The sequence below is a fragment of the Lepidochelys olivacea genome (genome assembly GCF_965140295.1).
Source record: "Lepidochelys olivacea isolate rLepOli2 genome assembly, chromosome: 8".
Taxonomy (NCBI): Eukaryota; Metazoa; Chordata; order Testudines; family Cheloniidae; genus Lepidochelys; species Lepidochelys olivacea.
In genome coordinates, this window is record NC_140418.1 from 87,258,673 (window position 1) to 87,275,674 (window position 17,002).

A 17,002-nucleotide genomic window follows, 5' to 3' on the forward strand; every position below is an offset into this window, starting at 1 on the left:
AGGTAAGCTTTTATTTGGAAAAAACCTAGCTACCTTCTAAAAGGTAAATGTTAATCTACTCACAATATGGGAATGCATCAGAATAAACCCTTCTCCATCCTAACTTCCAACATCTTGTCACTCCATAGTGAGGACTCAGGTGTGAGATTTCAATAAAAATATTAAATGACAACCTAGTAAAATCAGTAAGAGCTTACCTCTATAAAAAGGCTGCATTGATCAAAACATTAGCTTTGTGCCATTAATTTTATTCACTAATGTTTCACTTACAATTCATACAGAACATTTTAAACAATTTAAGAATGTTAAATAGTGGGTTTTAAAAAGCCAGAGAACCAGTATGTGATCTAATAGGTTTTTCTTTTTAAAAAGTCTAAATTTCATTTGATTTGTGAAAACTGTTTAATGTTTTTAAAATTATTGTAGTCTGTCTGACAAATGATCCATTTAATTTCCCCTTTCATTAAATTATCCACTTTAGAAATTAAAGCACACAGAAACAAATTCTATCTTGATAAGACAGGAGTTAAGACTGAAATTGTTCTCAAATATAACCCATTCCGTTAAAAATTTAAGACTAAATTCTGCTTATCTTGCCTGTCAATCTTCAGAAAATTACAGTATCAGGTAGGACTTTTAAATTTTCAGTGTTGCACAATATAAAACCAGATTTGATATTCTCATTCAAAAAGTCTGTTTGATCCTACACCATTCAAAATCTACCTTCAGTTAGATATGTGATTTAAAAAAAAAAAAAAACTACAGTATGGATGATGGAAAAAACAGGCTGTACCCACATAACTGCAGCATGTACTCACCACTGTACAGCATAACACCCTATTTTTAATATTTATTGAGATCTGGATGTAATACTCTTGCATGTACATCACAGCTGCTCTCAGATCAACAAGCTTTTCTCAGAAAGAGTGATGTTTCAAGTCATAAGAGCAGGAAGAACAAGAGGATGACACACCTGAAAGCATAAGTTTTGTGCATAAGTTTGACCCATGTTGAGTCACTGGAGAGTGAAGCTAAAAAAGATTGCTTAGGTATCTAAAGTTTGATTGAATATAAGTTTAGGGTGTGGGTTTTTTTTTTCTGAAACCCTTCACTTTCAAAGGCAAATCTGAAGAAACTTATCAGTGGTTTAGCTTTTCATTTAATCTTCTTTGGGTGTCTTAGCTGGGTAGTGATCAGCTTCCAATTTCAGGTCTTAGATTCTTAGTTGCGAACCATATGCTCTGGGACCTGCAGTAACAGAAGACAAGCATGATATAATTATATTGTAGTGTTCTCTAGTATTGCAGAGCTCTTTATTTTAGCACAAAGAGAAGCTGGCCATATATTAGCAATAGATATATTCATGCTCCTAGAAGGCCTTTGCAGATAAGTTTGGCTACGTGCCTGTTGCAAAAAATGCTCAGAAAACTTCAATTCTGGCTAGTTTCTCAAATCTGCAACTATAGCATATGTTTTACAGAGACTATTTTCAGTTGTATAGTGCAGTAATTCATGATATTTTAAATCTGTTACAATTATTGCAGAGTTTATATCTGTCATCAAACCATGTCATGTTGCACACATGGAAAAGTGATCCTCTCTCTACCCCAAGTTTCTTGGTTGTTTTTATGCACTTTTTACTACACCAATAGCATGGTGCTGTGGGTGAGGAGCAGAGAAGCAAGACAGTGCATGGGTCTAGTCCTTGTTTTGCCAGTGTCTTGCTGTATTGAGGCAAGTAACTTCTCCATTGGCCTGCTCTGAAGACCAGGCTCAAAGTCTTCCACAAGCACCTCCCTGTGGCTCCACCCCCCAGACTGACTACACTCTGCTCTTTTACGAGGCCCAGTTGTCCATTAAACTATCCTCTGATACCCAGAGTTACACTTCCTCAGGCTGAGAAGCAGCTAATTAATTATGGTGCAGTGGGGCTGGCTCATCTCCCCTTAAAAGGGCCAGCCACCTAATGACAACAGGTTTCAATTATTTGCTGAATGGGGGCCTGAGTCCACAAGCTCAGTTAGGAGCACATCTGTCTCCTTCCACTCCTCTACCCACAACAGACAGGAGGAGACAGGCATCCTCCAGAATATATGAATGTTCTGAGGCTCAGAAAGAGGTAGACCAGTTTAAAGTTTGAGTAAAGATAAAGCGAGGGTGGGTGTGGAAGGCCAATAACATGGTACTATGGACTATCAAATCAGGAAGAGGAGGTGAATGAGGCATTTCTAGATCAAAAAATCCAGAACACAAGACCTGGTTCTAACAGAGGACCCAGATATCTGTTGGAAAAGTACTACAGTAAAATGCAAAAAATTCCAATATGATCTTGGAGTGTGTTGGGGACAACTTATTATTTCCTCCACTATCTGAAATAAGGAGTGGTAGCCAGATAAGACTGGCTTTTGACTAACAGAACAATTAGTTGTGAAACTGAAGATGGAATGCGATTTGCGTAAAAGAAGGGGTGAGAGCGGCTGGGTAAAAGAAGGGGTGAGAGCGGCAGAATAAAGTTAATGGTGTGTGGTGTTTGTCTGTTTTTTAAAAAAAACAAACAAAAAACCCCCCCTGAGAATTAGTAGGTAAGTTTTCTGGGGGGAAGAAGAGATCTAAGGGGAAAAAGGGAGTTCAGGAGAACTGGCAGTTTCTCAAAGAGACAAGTTAAAGTCACAACAGCAAACTATCCCAATACAAGGGAAAGATCGGAAGAACTGCCAGAGACCAATGTGGCTGCATCAGGAGCACTTGAATTACACTGAGGAGTAGCCAGGATTCCAGATCACAGGAGATGCAGGGGCCCAGGTACTTGTGGACACCCCAGAGAGATTGCAGTCGCTGCCTGAGGAGCCCAGAGACTCCCAAGACACCATGACTTCAGCTGCAAGAGTCATGGTAGGAAGTAGCCCAGGGAGGGACTAGCCAGTATCCTAGCAGCAGTCTGCATGTTGCGGGCCAATTCCCCGCTGACTAAGTGGTGAACCCATTCATCATTACCAGGGCCCTGAGCTGGGACCTGGTGGAGCAAGGAGGGCCTAGGTCCCCTTACCTGGCTGCCCCCTTTGGGGGGTGGCCCACCAAACCAGCTCCCATTAACTAGCCATTAGGCTGCACTTCCCCACAGCCAAGGGGAACCCTACTGACTTTAGCCATTAGGCCATGTGTCTCTGCAGCCTAAGGGAGTCCTACTGACTTTGGCTGTTGGGCCAAGCTTCCCTGCAATCCAGAGGAGTCTATTAGCTTTAACCACAGGCATACCCTGCCCTTTCCCCACCTCCAGGGGGATGGGGTGTACTGGCCCCACAACAAGGGCAAATACAGTAACTCCTCACTTAATGTTGTAGTTATGTTCCTGAAAAACAAGACTTTAAGCAAATCTAATTTCCCCATAAGAATTAATATAAATGGGGGGAAGGGGACTAGGTTCCAGGGAAAAATTTTCTTGCTAGACAAGACACATGCAGTGTAAGTTTTAAACAAACAATTTAATACAGACACAGCAATGATGATTGTGAAGCTTGGTTGAGGTGGTGGAATCAGAGGGTGGAATATTTCCCAGGGAATGCCTTACTAGTAAATGATCTAGCAATTGCCTGAAACCTCAAGGGTTAACTTGTTGTTGTAGCCTCACACTCTACAAGGTAGCAGGAATGGCAGGAAGGGAGACTGCACGGCAGAAGAGAGACTCACTCTGTGTGTGAGAGAGAAAGATGTGTATTTTCCCCTTTAAGTATGCTGACACCACTCTTAAGTACACTACCTCCTTAAAAGAAAAGGAGGACTTGTGGCACCTTAGAGACTAACATTTATTTGAGCATAAACTTTCGTGGGCTAAAACCCACTTCACTTTAGTCTCTAAGGTGCCACAAGTCCTCCTTTTCTTTTTGTGGATACAGATTAACACGGCTGCTACTCTGAAACTACCTTGTTAATCAGCAAGCTCAGACCACAGCAGCTGCTGCCAGAGACTCCCTCTGTCCTGAGCCCTGTTGTGTGGTCCCCCGATCTATGGAGGAGAGGTAAGCGGGGTCCAGGGGGAGGGGGACGCCCTGACTTAAGATGCCCTCCCCCCCGCACCCAGCAGGCTCTGGAAAGCAGCTCCAAGGCAGAGGGCAAGAGCAGCACATGGCAGTGGGGGGAGGGACAGCTGAACTGATGGCAACTGATTGCCTGCTGGGTGGCTGCCGCACAGGGAACTTAGGGGATTGGGGAGCTGATGGCGGGGAGGGTGGGGCTGCCGGTCCACCCTGGTTCCAAGCCCCCACCAGCTAGCTGCAACATGCTGCTCTTCCTGCAAGCAGTGGACAAAGCAGGCAGCTGCTAAATGACACGATAAGGGAGCATTGCACAACTTTAAACGAGCATGTTCCCTAATTGATCAGCAAAGTAACAATGAAACAAGGTTAACTGGGACTACTTTAAGTGAGGCGTTACTGTATTGTACCTATCTTTTAAAAAAACAAAACAAAAAAAAACAAAAAACCAAGGCCATTATAGAGCAGTCATCCTAACTTTGAAATCTGGAAAGATATTTGAACAAATCAATTTGTAAGTACCTAGGGGATAACAGGGTTTAAGTAATAGCCAACATAACTTGTCAAAGACAAATCATGCCAAACCAACCTCATTGACAGGGTTGCTAGCCGTAATGGCTGGGGGGGGAAGTAGTAGGTGGGACATTTTGATTTTTAGTAAGGTTTCTGACCCAGTCCCACAAAAACTAGGGAATGTGGTTTACATTAAATTACTATAAACTGGGTGCATAACTGGTTGAAAGACCATACTCAGAGTAGCTACCAATGGTTCTCTGTCAAACAGGGAGGATGTATCTAGTGGGGTTCTGCAGGGGTCAGTCCTGGGTCTGGTACTAATCAACTTTTTCATTAAATTACTTGGATAAGAGTGGAGAGCATTCTTACAATTTGCAGGTGACACCAAGCTGGGATGGGTTGCGACCACTATGGTGGACAGGATTAGAATTCAAGACAAGCTTGACAAATTGGACAACTGGTATGAAATGAAGAAGAAATTCAATGAAGGCAAGTGCATAGCGTTACACTTAGGAAGGAAAAATCAAATGCATAACTACAAAATGGGGAATAACTGTCTAGGCAGCAGTAGTAGTAATGCAGTAAAAGATCTGGGAGCTATAGTGGATCTCAAAAGACCCAGCAATGTGATTCAGTTGCAAAAAAGGCTAATATTCTGGGGTGTATTAACAGGAAATCCTATATGTAAGACACAGGATGGAACTGTTCCGTTCTATTCCACACTGGAGAGGTCTCAGCTGGAGTAGTGTTCAGTTCTGGATGCCATACTTTAAAAAAGATATGGATACACAAGAGAGAGTCCAGAGGAGAGCAACAAAAATGTTACAAGGTTTAGGAAAACCTTTCCTCATAGATCAGGTTAAGCTGGATATGTCTAGTCTTGAGAAGATTGAGGGTAGGGTGACCAGATGTCCTATTTTTACAAGCACAGTCCCGTTTTGGGACTCTCTTATAGGCACCTATTACATCCCACCCCTTGTCCCATTTTTTCACCGTTGCTATCTGGTCATCCTGGACCTGATAAGACACCAAATATGATAAGGGAACTTATGAAGAGGATGGTGGTCAATGGTCCTACTTTCAGTAAACATGGAGAACAAGTAGTAGTTGGCTTAATCTGCATCAAGGGAGATGTAAGTTTTCCATTAGGGAAAAAACTAAGTACAGGATATTCAAGCACTGGAACAGGCTTCCAAGGGAGGTTGTTAGGACCCTGGTCATTAGAGGTTTTTATGAATAGATTAGACCAGACGTTCTCAAACTGTGGGTTGTGACTCTGTTTTGATGTGTTTCAGAGTAGCAGCCATGTTAGTCTGTATCCGCAAAAAGGAAAAGGAGTACTTGTGGCACCTTAGAGACTAACAAATTTATTTGAGCATAACCTTTCGTGAGCTACAGCTCACTTCATTGGATGCATGCAGTGGAAAATTTTATATACACAACATGAAACAATGGGTGTTACCATACACACTGTAACAAGAGTGATCAAGTAAGGTGAGCTATTACCAGCAGGAAAGAAGAAAAACCTTTTGTAGTGATAATCAAGGTGGGCCATTTCCAGCAGTAGACAAGAACGTGTGAGGAGTACTGGGGGGGGGGGAAAAAACATGGGGAAATAGTTTTTACTTTGTATAAAGACACATCCACTCCCAGTCTTTATTGAAGCCTAATTTAATAGTGTCCAGTTTGCAAATTAATTCCAATTCAGCAGTCTCTTGTTGGAGTCTGTTTTTTGAAGGTGTGGTGGTGTTGTTATGTTGTGACTTTTAGGTCTGTAATCAAGTGACCAGAGAGATCGAAGTGTTCTCCGACTGGTTTTTGAATGTTGTTCTTTATGTCTGATTTGTGTCCATTCTTTTATGTAGAGACTATCCGGTTTGGCCAATGTACATGGCAGAGGGGTATTGCTGGCACATGATGGCATAGATCACATTGGTAGATGTGCAGGTGAACGAGCCTCTGATAGTATGGCTGATGTGATTAGGCCCTATGATGGTGTCCCCTGAATAGATATGTGGACAGAGTTGGCAACGGACTTTGTTGCAAGGATAGGTGTGTGGTTGCTGGTGAGTATTTGCTTCAGGTGGGGGGGCTGTCTGTAAGCAAGGACTGGCCTGTCTCCCAAGATCTGTGAGAGAGTGATGGGTCATTCTTCAGGATAGGTTGTAGATCCCTGATGATGTGCTGGAGAGGCTTTAGTTGGGGGCTGAAGGTGATCGGTAGTGGCATTCTGTTACTTTCTTTGTTGGGCCTGTCCTGTGGTAGGTAACTTCTGGGTACTCTTCTGGCTCTGTCAATGTGTTTCCTCACTTCAGCAGGTGGGTAGTGTAAGAATGCTTGATAGAGATCTTGTAGGTGCTTGTCTCTGTCTGAGGGGTTGGAGTAAATGCAGTTGTATCGTAGAGGTTGGCTGTAGACAATGGATCGTGTGGTCTGGATGAAAGCTGGAGGCATGTAGGTAAGTACAGTGTGTATGGCGATACCCATTCTTTCATGTTCTCTCTTTATAAAATCTTCCTACTGTATTTTTCACTGCATGCATCCAATGAAGTGAGCTGTAGCTCACTAAAGCTTATGCTCAAATTAGTTAGTCTCTAAGGTGCCACAAGTACTCCTTTTCTGTTTTGATGTGGTCAGCAGGGCTGAAAGTAGGGGCTCACTTTTTTCCTAAGTCCAAATGGGGTCACCAGCACAAAGTTTGATAAACACTGGACTAGACAAACACCTGTCAGGGATGGTCTACGTCTCCTTCATCCTGCTTTAGCACAGGGAGCTGGACTAGATGACCTTCTGAGGTCCCTTCCAGCCCCACACTTCTATGATTTGCTACTCCATAGGATAGGAGCGTAAAGGTGTCAGGGCATGCCATCCTAAGAGCTGTGTGTTTCCTATGTTGTAGCAATGTGAGACAAAACAGACCAGCTGAGTTCCGCCCCTGCACCATAACACTAAAATGCAATATTAGGACTTCATGCTGCAATTTTTTTAATTATGCACCTCCAGATTGGTTCTCTAACTCAAAGATAAGTGTCTCTGCTTTAGATTAGGCAGTTATGCCTGGTCTATTCTATTAGGAGAGCTTGCAGAGAACTCTATTTGTTGAGAGCAGGTGTCATTCACCATGCCAACCATGCTTTGGAGAGTACAATTTTGTGCAAGTTCATAGAAGTAAGACAGATTTATCAATTGCTGTTGCCTTTTTTCCTTCTGTGTGTTTTTAGAGGACCTATGCTGAAGGAATGCAAATGGCATGATATTGCAAAAAAAAAAAAAAAAAAAAATCTTAAATTTCTTTAAAAGACCTCTGGGGGTATGTAAGGTTTCAACTTTTCATAGATCTTAATTTTCAAGAGTTAAGAATAAATTCACTAGCTTAAACAAAAAAAAAAGTTACCAGCCAAGTATTTCCTGCATTAGATTACTTTGCAGGGAGAAGCCATTGTCCTTATTAGAAGTGCATAAACTTGTTAACCACTTCTTTGCCTAAGAGTTACCAATCATAAGTCATTTCTATTCCTGCCAGCTTCTAAGTATCATACACATCAATCTATCTATACATTTTTTTTAACAGGATGTTGCAGAGGATATGTAAACAGGATACTAATCATGGAAATTCAAAAACCCAAAATGCAGTCAGATTTAAAATATTAAACTAAGAAGTAAGATGATAAATGGTGAATGATCCCATACACCATTAGTTTGAAAAGCAATAAGTAAAATGCAAGGGGAAAATCACTTATTAACAAGAAGCACTAAAGTATTAGATGACTTACTGCTACTTTCAAAGCTTGCTCCACATCGTCCAGTATATCTTGTGCATCCTCCAAACCAATTGACAGGCGAATCAAAGTATCATTGATCCCAAGAACCTCTCTCTCTTCTTCAGGAACTGAAGCATGAGTCATAATGGCCCTGAAAGAAAAGAAAAATAATCTCTGCAGACCCATTAGGGGTTTTATTAAATAACTAATTTAGCTGGCCTTTACCGGTCAGCTCTGTAGGAGTGTGACTATTTTCTGAACAGTAGTTTTGTGATATTCTCTACTTAATCTACACGTCAAAAGCCCAGATCCTCAGATTGTGCAAACTAGCATAGCTCCAATTAAGTCAATGGGGCATCAGCTAGAGTAAATCTACGTAGTTCCATTGACTTCACTGGTTTGTATTAGCTGAGAATCTGGTACAATATTGCCTGACTATAATTGCTACAGAAAAACAGTGGGTACTTTGGACACTGTAGCTCTAAGTTTTCATCTGGAAAAGGAAGCAAAATCCTATACTACTTTCTTTCAACCTTTCTATTGTATTTATATTTTTCTAAACATGTGATTCTAAAAATTTTCCTGGTGGAACTGGATATCTGTGTTTAAAGACTATGTTTCAGCAAAGAAAACTGAGGTTATGCAAGTAAGGAAGGTAGAAGAACTATTGAGTGAAGTTTCAGGAGAGAAGCTGAATCGGAAAGGTATACTTAGTCCAGTGGAGACAGATCTGGAAAACTGAACATAAAAACCCAATGCTCATTGGTGGCAGGAGTATTGTGAGACCAACAATTAAGTTACAAACTGAGAAGAAAAAGTATATGCTGCATGTGTCAGTCCTTGCCTGATCTATGGTTTGGAAATTGTGCGTCTTACAGAGAAGGAAGAAAAGATACAAGTAGTAGAAAATGATATACTGAGGACAATGGAAGGCTAGAGGAGGGTAGACAGAGTAAAGCATGGAAGAAATTAGGAGGAAGATGAACTTGGGACTCTCAATGACCAGCTGGAGAGTGCAAGTTTGAGGTGGGCTGGACATATAAATAAGCATGGAAGGAAAAATGACCAGCAAAGAGAGAATGGCAGGAACAGGTCAGCAAGAAAGGAGGTAAAGATCAAGGATATGATGGAAAGACTATTGTGACACATTGCTAGACAGGATTAAGAATCCTGCAGGATAATGACCCAAATTCAACCTTTAGGGCAGAGGTGGGCAAACTTTTTGGCCTAAGGGCCACATCGGGCTTCCAAAACTGTATGGAGGGCCGGGTAGGGAAGGCTGTGCCTCACCAAACAGCCTGGTCCTCACCCCCATCCACTCTCTCCCACTTCCCACCCCCTGACTAACCCCTCCCCCCCCGCCCCATTCCTGGACTGCCCCTGGGATCTCCTGCTCCTCATCCAACCCCCCTGACTCCCCACCCCCTTACCATACTGCTCAGAGCAGCAGGACTGACAGCTGTGCTGCCCGGCCAGAGCCAGCCATGCTGCCCAGCAGGAGCGCGCAGCCCTGCCACCCAGAGTGCTGGTGGTACAGCAAGCTGAGGCTGCAGGGGAGGGCGGATAGCAGGGGATGGGCCGGGGCTACTCTCCCTGGCCAGGAGCTCAAGGGCTGGGCAGGATGGTCCGTAGTTTACCCACCTCTGCTTTAGGGACATATTCGTAGACTGTATTTTTGTGTTCACATATATTGTTAAAGGTTAATGTAACCAAACAGTTCCTGTCTATGCTGTATTCTGTTAATTCAGAGATCAAAGGGTGAGCCTACATTTACGTGAACTGTAAATATAGTGATATCACTGTATTGCTCTCTTTGAAGAATATAGCAAATCACCTGCAAATGGTGGAAAACAGGCACTTGCCTTATGTTAATCCATGTAACTAATTACCGGTGACGCTTAGGAAATAGGTCTACTTCAGTCTCAATTACCTATTGTTCACCTAACAATTCTGAGCTATCAAGAGAAGGCCTGGAACTGTAGTTAAACAAATGAAAAGGATCAGGACCCAAGGGTGGTTTGTTTGGGGAGGGAGGGGCGGTGGCTTTAAATCTCTGATCTGCTTGATGCGTTATGCAGGGGAAGCTTGAGTCATGGGACTGGAGATCTGTCTTACCCCGATCACCCTGAATATGAATATTGGACTATAGCCTATGGACTAATTGATAGAACTCTTTGCAACTACAGTACTCACCATCTCTAGTATACCTACGTCTGTATGTATACTGATCTTTTAACCAATACTTTAAAAAACAAAAACTACTTTAGTTAAGAATTGGCCATAAGCATGTATTTGGGTAAGATCTGAAATATTCATTAACCTGGGAGGTAATGCTTCTGATCCTTTGGGATTGGTAGAATGTTAAGATGTGAGCTGTAGCTCACGAAAGCTTATGCTCTAATAAATTGGTTAGTCTCTAAGGTGCCACAAGTCCTCCTTTTCTTTTTGCGAATACAGACTAACACGGCTGCTACTCTGAAAAAAGATTCTTTCAGTAATCCTCATCATATTTGACTTGGGTGACTGGGTAGAAGCCCAAGGCTGGGTTGCCAAAAGGGAACGGTGTTTTGGCTTCTAGGTAACTAGTAAGGTATTACAGAAATTGTTTTGTGCTGGCTTGGTAAATCTAAGTTTTGGAATATTCACCAGTTTTGGGGATTATCTGCCCTAACAGAATAAACACAGTACGGTTCCCCTGGGACCCACAACCGTCAAGAGGTTTGAAGAGAAAAAGGATTGGAACTCCAAGGCCTACAAACTTGTGCCATGGACCAGGAGGAGTGATAAAGAATTGTGGGCAACTCCGATCCCATGTAAACTAGAAAAGGAGTCAAGAAGCGAAGTGAATTCAACAAACTTTCCTAGATATTCAAAAGTGGGTCACATAGGAAATAGTTCATGAGGGCTTCTCTTCAAGCAACTAATCAGCAAGTTTCTTCTACCTTAAGGCTAGAGCTTTACAGACTCAGTATTGCCTTTATGTACAGAGTGAAATCTCCAATTGACTTAAGTGGGAGCTCATCCCAGATGCAAGAGGCAGAAGACGACAAGGGTATACACATGCAGAGAATGGCCAATTTTTCCTTTGTATTCTCCTCACCCCTAACTGACTGACAGACCATATTACATTCTTTTCACTACTGGCTGCAGTGGCTATGGCATTAGCAGAGAAGCACAGGTCGTGAAAGACTCAATAGCCATTTTATCTTTAAAGTCTTCAGATAAGCCCAGAATGATCTAGTGCCATGTAATGAAGTGTTTACAATCCCTCTGTTAAAATACAAAGTTTACTGGGTATGAAAAACAGGTGCACTTAATTTTGTGTGCCGAGTATGCCCTCTTGTGTAAGCAGTTAGAATAGCAGACATTTTTTACACTAGTAAAACTGAAGGACAAGTGCAGTAGAACCTCAAAGATAGAAACACAAGTTATGCACTGACCAGTCAAAGGGACACCCTGTGAAACTGGAAATAACCAATCTACTGCTGCGCTTTGGTCATTTCCCCTCAAAAAAACCAAACCAAACCAAACCAAAACACAAACAAAACAAAACAACCCCAACCAAGTACTGTGCCTGTACTGCATCTTAAAGGTAGGCATCTCAGGGCTGCCTGTTGCCATATGTGGGGCAGCCACTTACAGCTACAAAGTGAAGATGCCGGGGCTCCCACCCCAAGCAGCCAGAGCCAGAAGACCAGGAGCTGTGCAGGCATCTGTGCTGCTTTCACCCCCCTCTTCCCTGGCCAGGAGGGGGAACTTGCTGTTTTTACCTCCCCTCCCCCACCCAGAAGGGTGATAAGCTTGCCAATTCAGTTTGCCCCCGAAAAAGAATCTGCCTGCAAGGAAGCTGCCATCACTGAGGAGGGAGCTCAGAAGCTACTGGAGCCTGGCCTGCAGCGTGAGCTGCTGGAGCCCAAACTACACTTTGTTCAGAGTAACAGACAGCTTCCATTCCCAAGGTGTCTGTAACCCTGAGGTTCTGCTGTACATGATGTGGATTTAGTGAATCCATTGTCCATACTTTCATTTGTGGCTCAGACTCCCACTTTGAAGAAGGCAGGCCAAAGAACAATAGTGGGCTGCAAAAAAGCCAATGATGATGCTGTGGAAGAAACTGAAGGATATTCCTTGGATTTATGGTGGCTGACGGGGCAGTTCTTCAGTTTCAGTTGATCCAAATGCCAGTAACATAACCATCTTCAGCCCGTGACACAATAAAATGTACTATTTTTGAGAGAGGAATTTTGTTTTCACTTCACTCACCATTTTACTAATGCTGCTAGTTTCTAAAGTTAAGAATAGGAGGCAGAGATTAAATACTCTCTAGGTGAGATTCGGGGAGGCAAAAGTGATTTTGTGCCCTTCCAAGCCCTTGAGGCCTGTGTAAGTTACACCAGCTTTCCAGGGCTACCCTGCGGGTCACAGCACCACCCAGAATCTCCACAGTGCTGTGTACACTGCAGCTCATTATGCCCGGTGGTGGATTTAGAGCTGCCTGTAATAGTTCGTGTATGTGGTATTTTGAACTGATCTCTGTTGCATGCAGATAGTGTGAATCAGAGTTTTGTCAGGAAATGTACCCAGAAAGAGGAGGTGTGGTTCTTGATACTCACATCTTTCCGCAAAGATTTGGACAATGCAGAGCAATTTACTTCGAAGCCTTGGCTCAGCCCCCACTTACTGGGCCTGCCAGACCAGTTCCACCAGGAGGGACTCAGCCCCTTTGAGAGGGCAGGGGTCAAACAGCCTCAAAGGGTTTAACCACACAGGTACTCCTTTGAGGGAATCTGACAGTTAAGGGGAAGGCTGACCCAGACATTGCTGGGGAGCTAATTGACCCTTGGGCTCCAGGGGTCAGGGTAAGATAGATATGTACATAGATTGTTTTTAAAAAATCCCCTCTCATATCCTATGCTGCATTCCTACTGTTAAGATTAAATAATACTTTGTTTTATGAAGGCTGTGTGGAGTCACTATATTCACCATTGATCACAGCTCATGAAGGGAAGAACAGCAGGTCGCCAAAACCCAGTTGGATCTACTGATCAGTCATGCAGGGCTAGTGCAACCACTAGGTAAATTAGGTGACCGCCTAGGGCGCCAAGTGGTTGGGGGCAGACAAAATTGTGCTCCGGGGAGGCGGAGGTGTGCGGGGAGGGCTGCCTGCAGCAAGTAATAGTGAGGGGGGCATGAAGTGGAACTGCTTCCTGCCTCTGCTCTGCCTCCTCCCCAAGCATGCCACCCTGCTTTGCTTCTCTGCCTCCCAGCCTTGTGGGGCTGGGAGGGGAGACAACTGCCACAGGGCTGCTGCGGAGAGGGGGAGGGGGGAGGAGAGGAGGAGCAGCAGGTGCAAGGTGGAAGTTTTGCCTAGGGTGTGAAACATCCTTGCACCAGCCCTGCAGTCATGTCTGGTACCCAGGGCACTGAGAGTGGAAGAATTAGGGAATTCCACCACACAAAGGTTAAAGACTTGAGACCTAAGATTTGGAGGGTGTGCACTAAGAAGCCCAAAAGAGGGAACAGATATAAAGCTAGCTCTGAACTGTGACTCCCCTCCTGCTCCATGCCCCACCCTGCCACCTACAGCAGGACTTAGGCAGGAATGCTTGGAAGCAGGAGGGCAGTACTCCATACCTGCAAGAGATTTCTAGCAGGCTGGGGTGGCTTGAGTGGGCAGCAAGGCTGCACTCTGCTCCTTTGCAGCTAAGGAGGGCATTCATTCAGGTGCCTTTAACAGCACAATATGTATGCTAAACTTAAAGGCTTTATTTAAGTTTATCATCATATGTATTGCTGTTTTACATTGGTCATGAGTCCTCGAGAGGGGAGGATGGAATGTGTTTTATTTAAACAGCGTTTTTGATTTTTTTTCTCCTCATTGGTCTGAATTATTCATGCCATTAATACTGTATCACATCAAGTCCAGATCATTAGAGGACTGCCTCTGCTTTGTACTGGCCAGAGGATGTTTGGATTCTGACGTCAGCCTAGTTCTACAGCCTGACAGGAATCAGTGATGTTAGCTCCAGTGTAATTAAACAGAATTCTTCTTTGCAGCCAAATTTGTCTAACAAGCAGCAAACCAAAGAAAACAAATGCCTCATTTTCCAGCTTTGTGGATGAGAGAACTACAAGGGAAGATTATAATGCTGGACACTGACAGCCTTAAACCAGCTGCCTCAGGAATCTGCCAAAAACTTTGCTGAAAATATATTCCTCATCTTAGCAATGGTGCTAAGACTTATCACACATCTGTCCACCTTTATTCAAATGAAGCTCCTAATCTCACAGCTCAGGCATTGTCCATTTTATCAGGAACAATTTACAAACTTGGAACCTAATCCTGTAAACCAGAGGTGGGCAAACTACAGCCTGCAGGACCATCCTGCCTGGCCCTTGAGCTCCTGGCCAAGGAGGCTGGGCCCCAGCCCCTCCCCGGCTGTCCTCCCTCCCCTGCAGCCTCACCTCACTGCGCTGCGTGTGGCTGGCTCCAGCTGGGCCCTGCAGCTGCAAGCTTCTGCTGCTCAGAGCAGTGGGGGGGGGGGGGGAGGAGAGGGGGTTGGATAGGCATGGGAGTCCTGGGGGGGCGGTTCCAGGGGATGGTTGGATGGGTCAGGAGTTTTGAGGGGGGCAGGCAGGAAGTGGGCCAGGCTGTTTGGGGAGGCACAGCCTTCCCTAGGCCTCCCCCCCAATACAATTTCACAACCCCAATGTGGCCCTCAGGCCAAAAAGTTTGCCCACCCCTGCTGTAAGCCCTTAATCATTTGATCAATCCCATTAAAAACAATGGGACTATTTGCATGACTATAGACCACTTCTGTGATAAGTTTCAGGAGTCTGTTCCTATAAAGGAAGTTGAATTCCCCCCCCTCCCCCTTTGAAATACGTTTGGGTACAATAGCATAATGCAGTTTAGGATACATTCTACTTAAAATTTGTCTTTTAAATAAATCATACATACGCTGAAATGGCTCCTCACCCAACGCCCATATAAACAGACTGACTACTACATATTTGGGGGAAAAAGTGAGGAGTTAAGCATGTTGATGTCTTGTATATACAAAACACCCCTTTCATCACTGCCCTGGAAAGATACAGTTGAACTTAAACTTTCTTCAAATTCCACAGAAAATTAACAGCCCCAATTGTTTTGTGTTAATCACTGTGGACCTGAAAAAAAATTACAGGCCTTTTAAGAGAAAAGAATCAGGCCACACTTACTGGAAAATAATAATAATAAAAAAAATCCTTGCAACTGGTTCAGAAGAGTGCTACAAGACACACGCATAATCTCATGAGCAAAGGGTGGAGAGGATAATGTGGGAGGGTGTGACCAGCAAAATAATAATAATAAAGTCTCAAAGAGGCAGAGATTCACAGATTTGCAAAGCTAAAAAACCTTGTGCTTTAAACCACCTCATCACATAACTCTTTAAATGTTCATAAACCTGGTAACTGCAAAGGAACAGTGAAGCTCATTAACCTGAATGTGTGCCAGTAAGCCATCACTGACGAGGCTCAGTCACACCTGAACAGCTAAAAATTAACCTTTCCCTTTGAGGCTAAACAGACATATCACTGGCTCCATCTCTGTTACATAAGAGAACAAAACTCCAGTGGGGCATGGCGCTGGCACATAGGGTCTCAGGTACGTGATGTGATTTTTCAGAATCTCTTTTGGGAATAGTCATGTACATGAAATAGCTGGTACTTACGATTATGCTATTTCTATGCATGTATATTCAGCTTGGTATCTGAAGTTATGAATATTAGCTATGTTTACTACATGTTTGCTCCTGTGGTAATGCCCATAAGGTATTTAGCCAGCATGTGAAGGGACAAGTCAAGTTGAATGGCCCATTAAGGAATACTTAGCTCACAATGGACCCTGGAAAATGCCTGTCTACGCTTAATGGACTTTTCCTGTGAACATTCTAACTACACAATGGATGGGGGTGATGGTCATGTAACTTGCCCATGCGATTCCAAATACCACCTTTCACAGTGAGAACAAATTTCCCTTCACTTTTCAGAAGCTAAAAGACCCTGGAAACATCTCCATTTTGCTTCTTTCCTGCTCCAGCCTCTGCTCCCATTAGTATATGTTCATTGTCCATTCTAACCAAGGGACTGAGGACTTTAGAGTAATCTGGAGCCTTGATATTCCTTGATCCTTTGCAGATGGACTTATGAGTTGGATATGGTACAGAGACTGTTCTAGCCTCATTGATTGCTGGTTTCTCCCTTGCACTGGACAAATATCAGATGTCTGCTGACTTTCGCACATGAGTCAACAGCCTTTGATACCTGTGGCATATGTGCTTGCGTGGTTTTGTTCTTTCCTCTCCAACTGTCAAAGCCTGTTCCCATTGAACTCAATAGCAAAACTCCTTTTGATTTCAATGGGAACAGGATTTGGCCCCAAGAGATCAGAGAATGTGATTTTGATTAGTTGCTTATCTGTCCAGAAATATTTCTCACGCATGTTCTGCCAGGCTGATTCTGATTGCCCCTCCTGTATGTCATGTGGAGGAAAATAATAAGACAATCTGGGCTGTAGTTCTATTAAGATACAAATGACACACAGTTCTATGCCTCTTTTCCATCAAACCCAGATGGCGCAGCTTCTTTGTTGCCCTAGTGCCTGGCGGAGAGCAATACTTAGATACAGGCAAGCTGGCATAATCTTAGTTT

At 43.5% G+C, this 17,002-nt stretch overlaps 1 protein-coding gene across 1 annotated transcript in view; it reads right to left on the reverse strand.

Moving 5' to 3' along the window:
* Window positions 1–343: 343 nt before the first annotated feature.
* The window catches only part of CTH (cystathionine gamma-lyase), a 41,247-nt gene continuing 24,588 nt past the window's right edge, over window positions 344–17,002 (reverse strand). The window contains exons 11-12 of the mRNA XM_084637117.1: window positions 8,321–8,459; window positions 344–1,248 (exon numbers count right to left, since the gene is read on the reverse strand). Coding sequence (XP_084493243.1) covers window positions 1,222–1,248; window positions 8,321–8,459 — 166 coding nt within the window. The 3' untranslated portion in view covers window positions 344–1,221. The remainder of the gene's footprint in view (window positions 1,249–8,320; window positions 8,460–17,002) is intronic.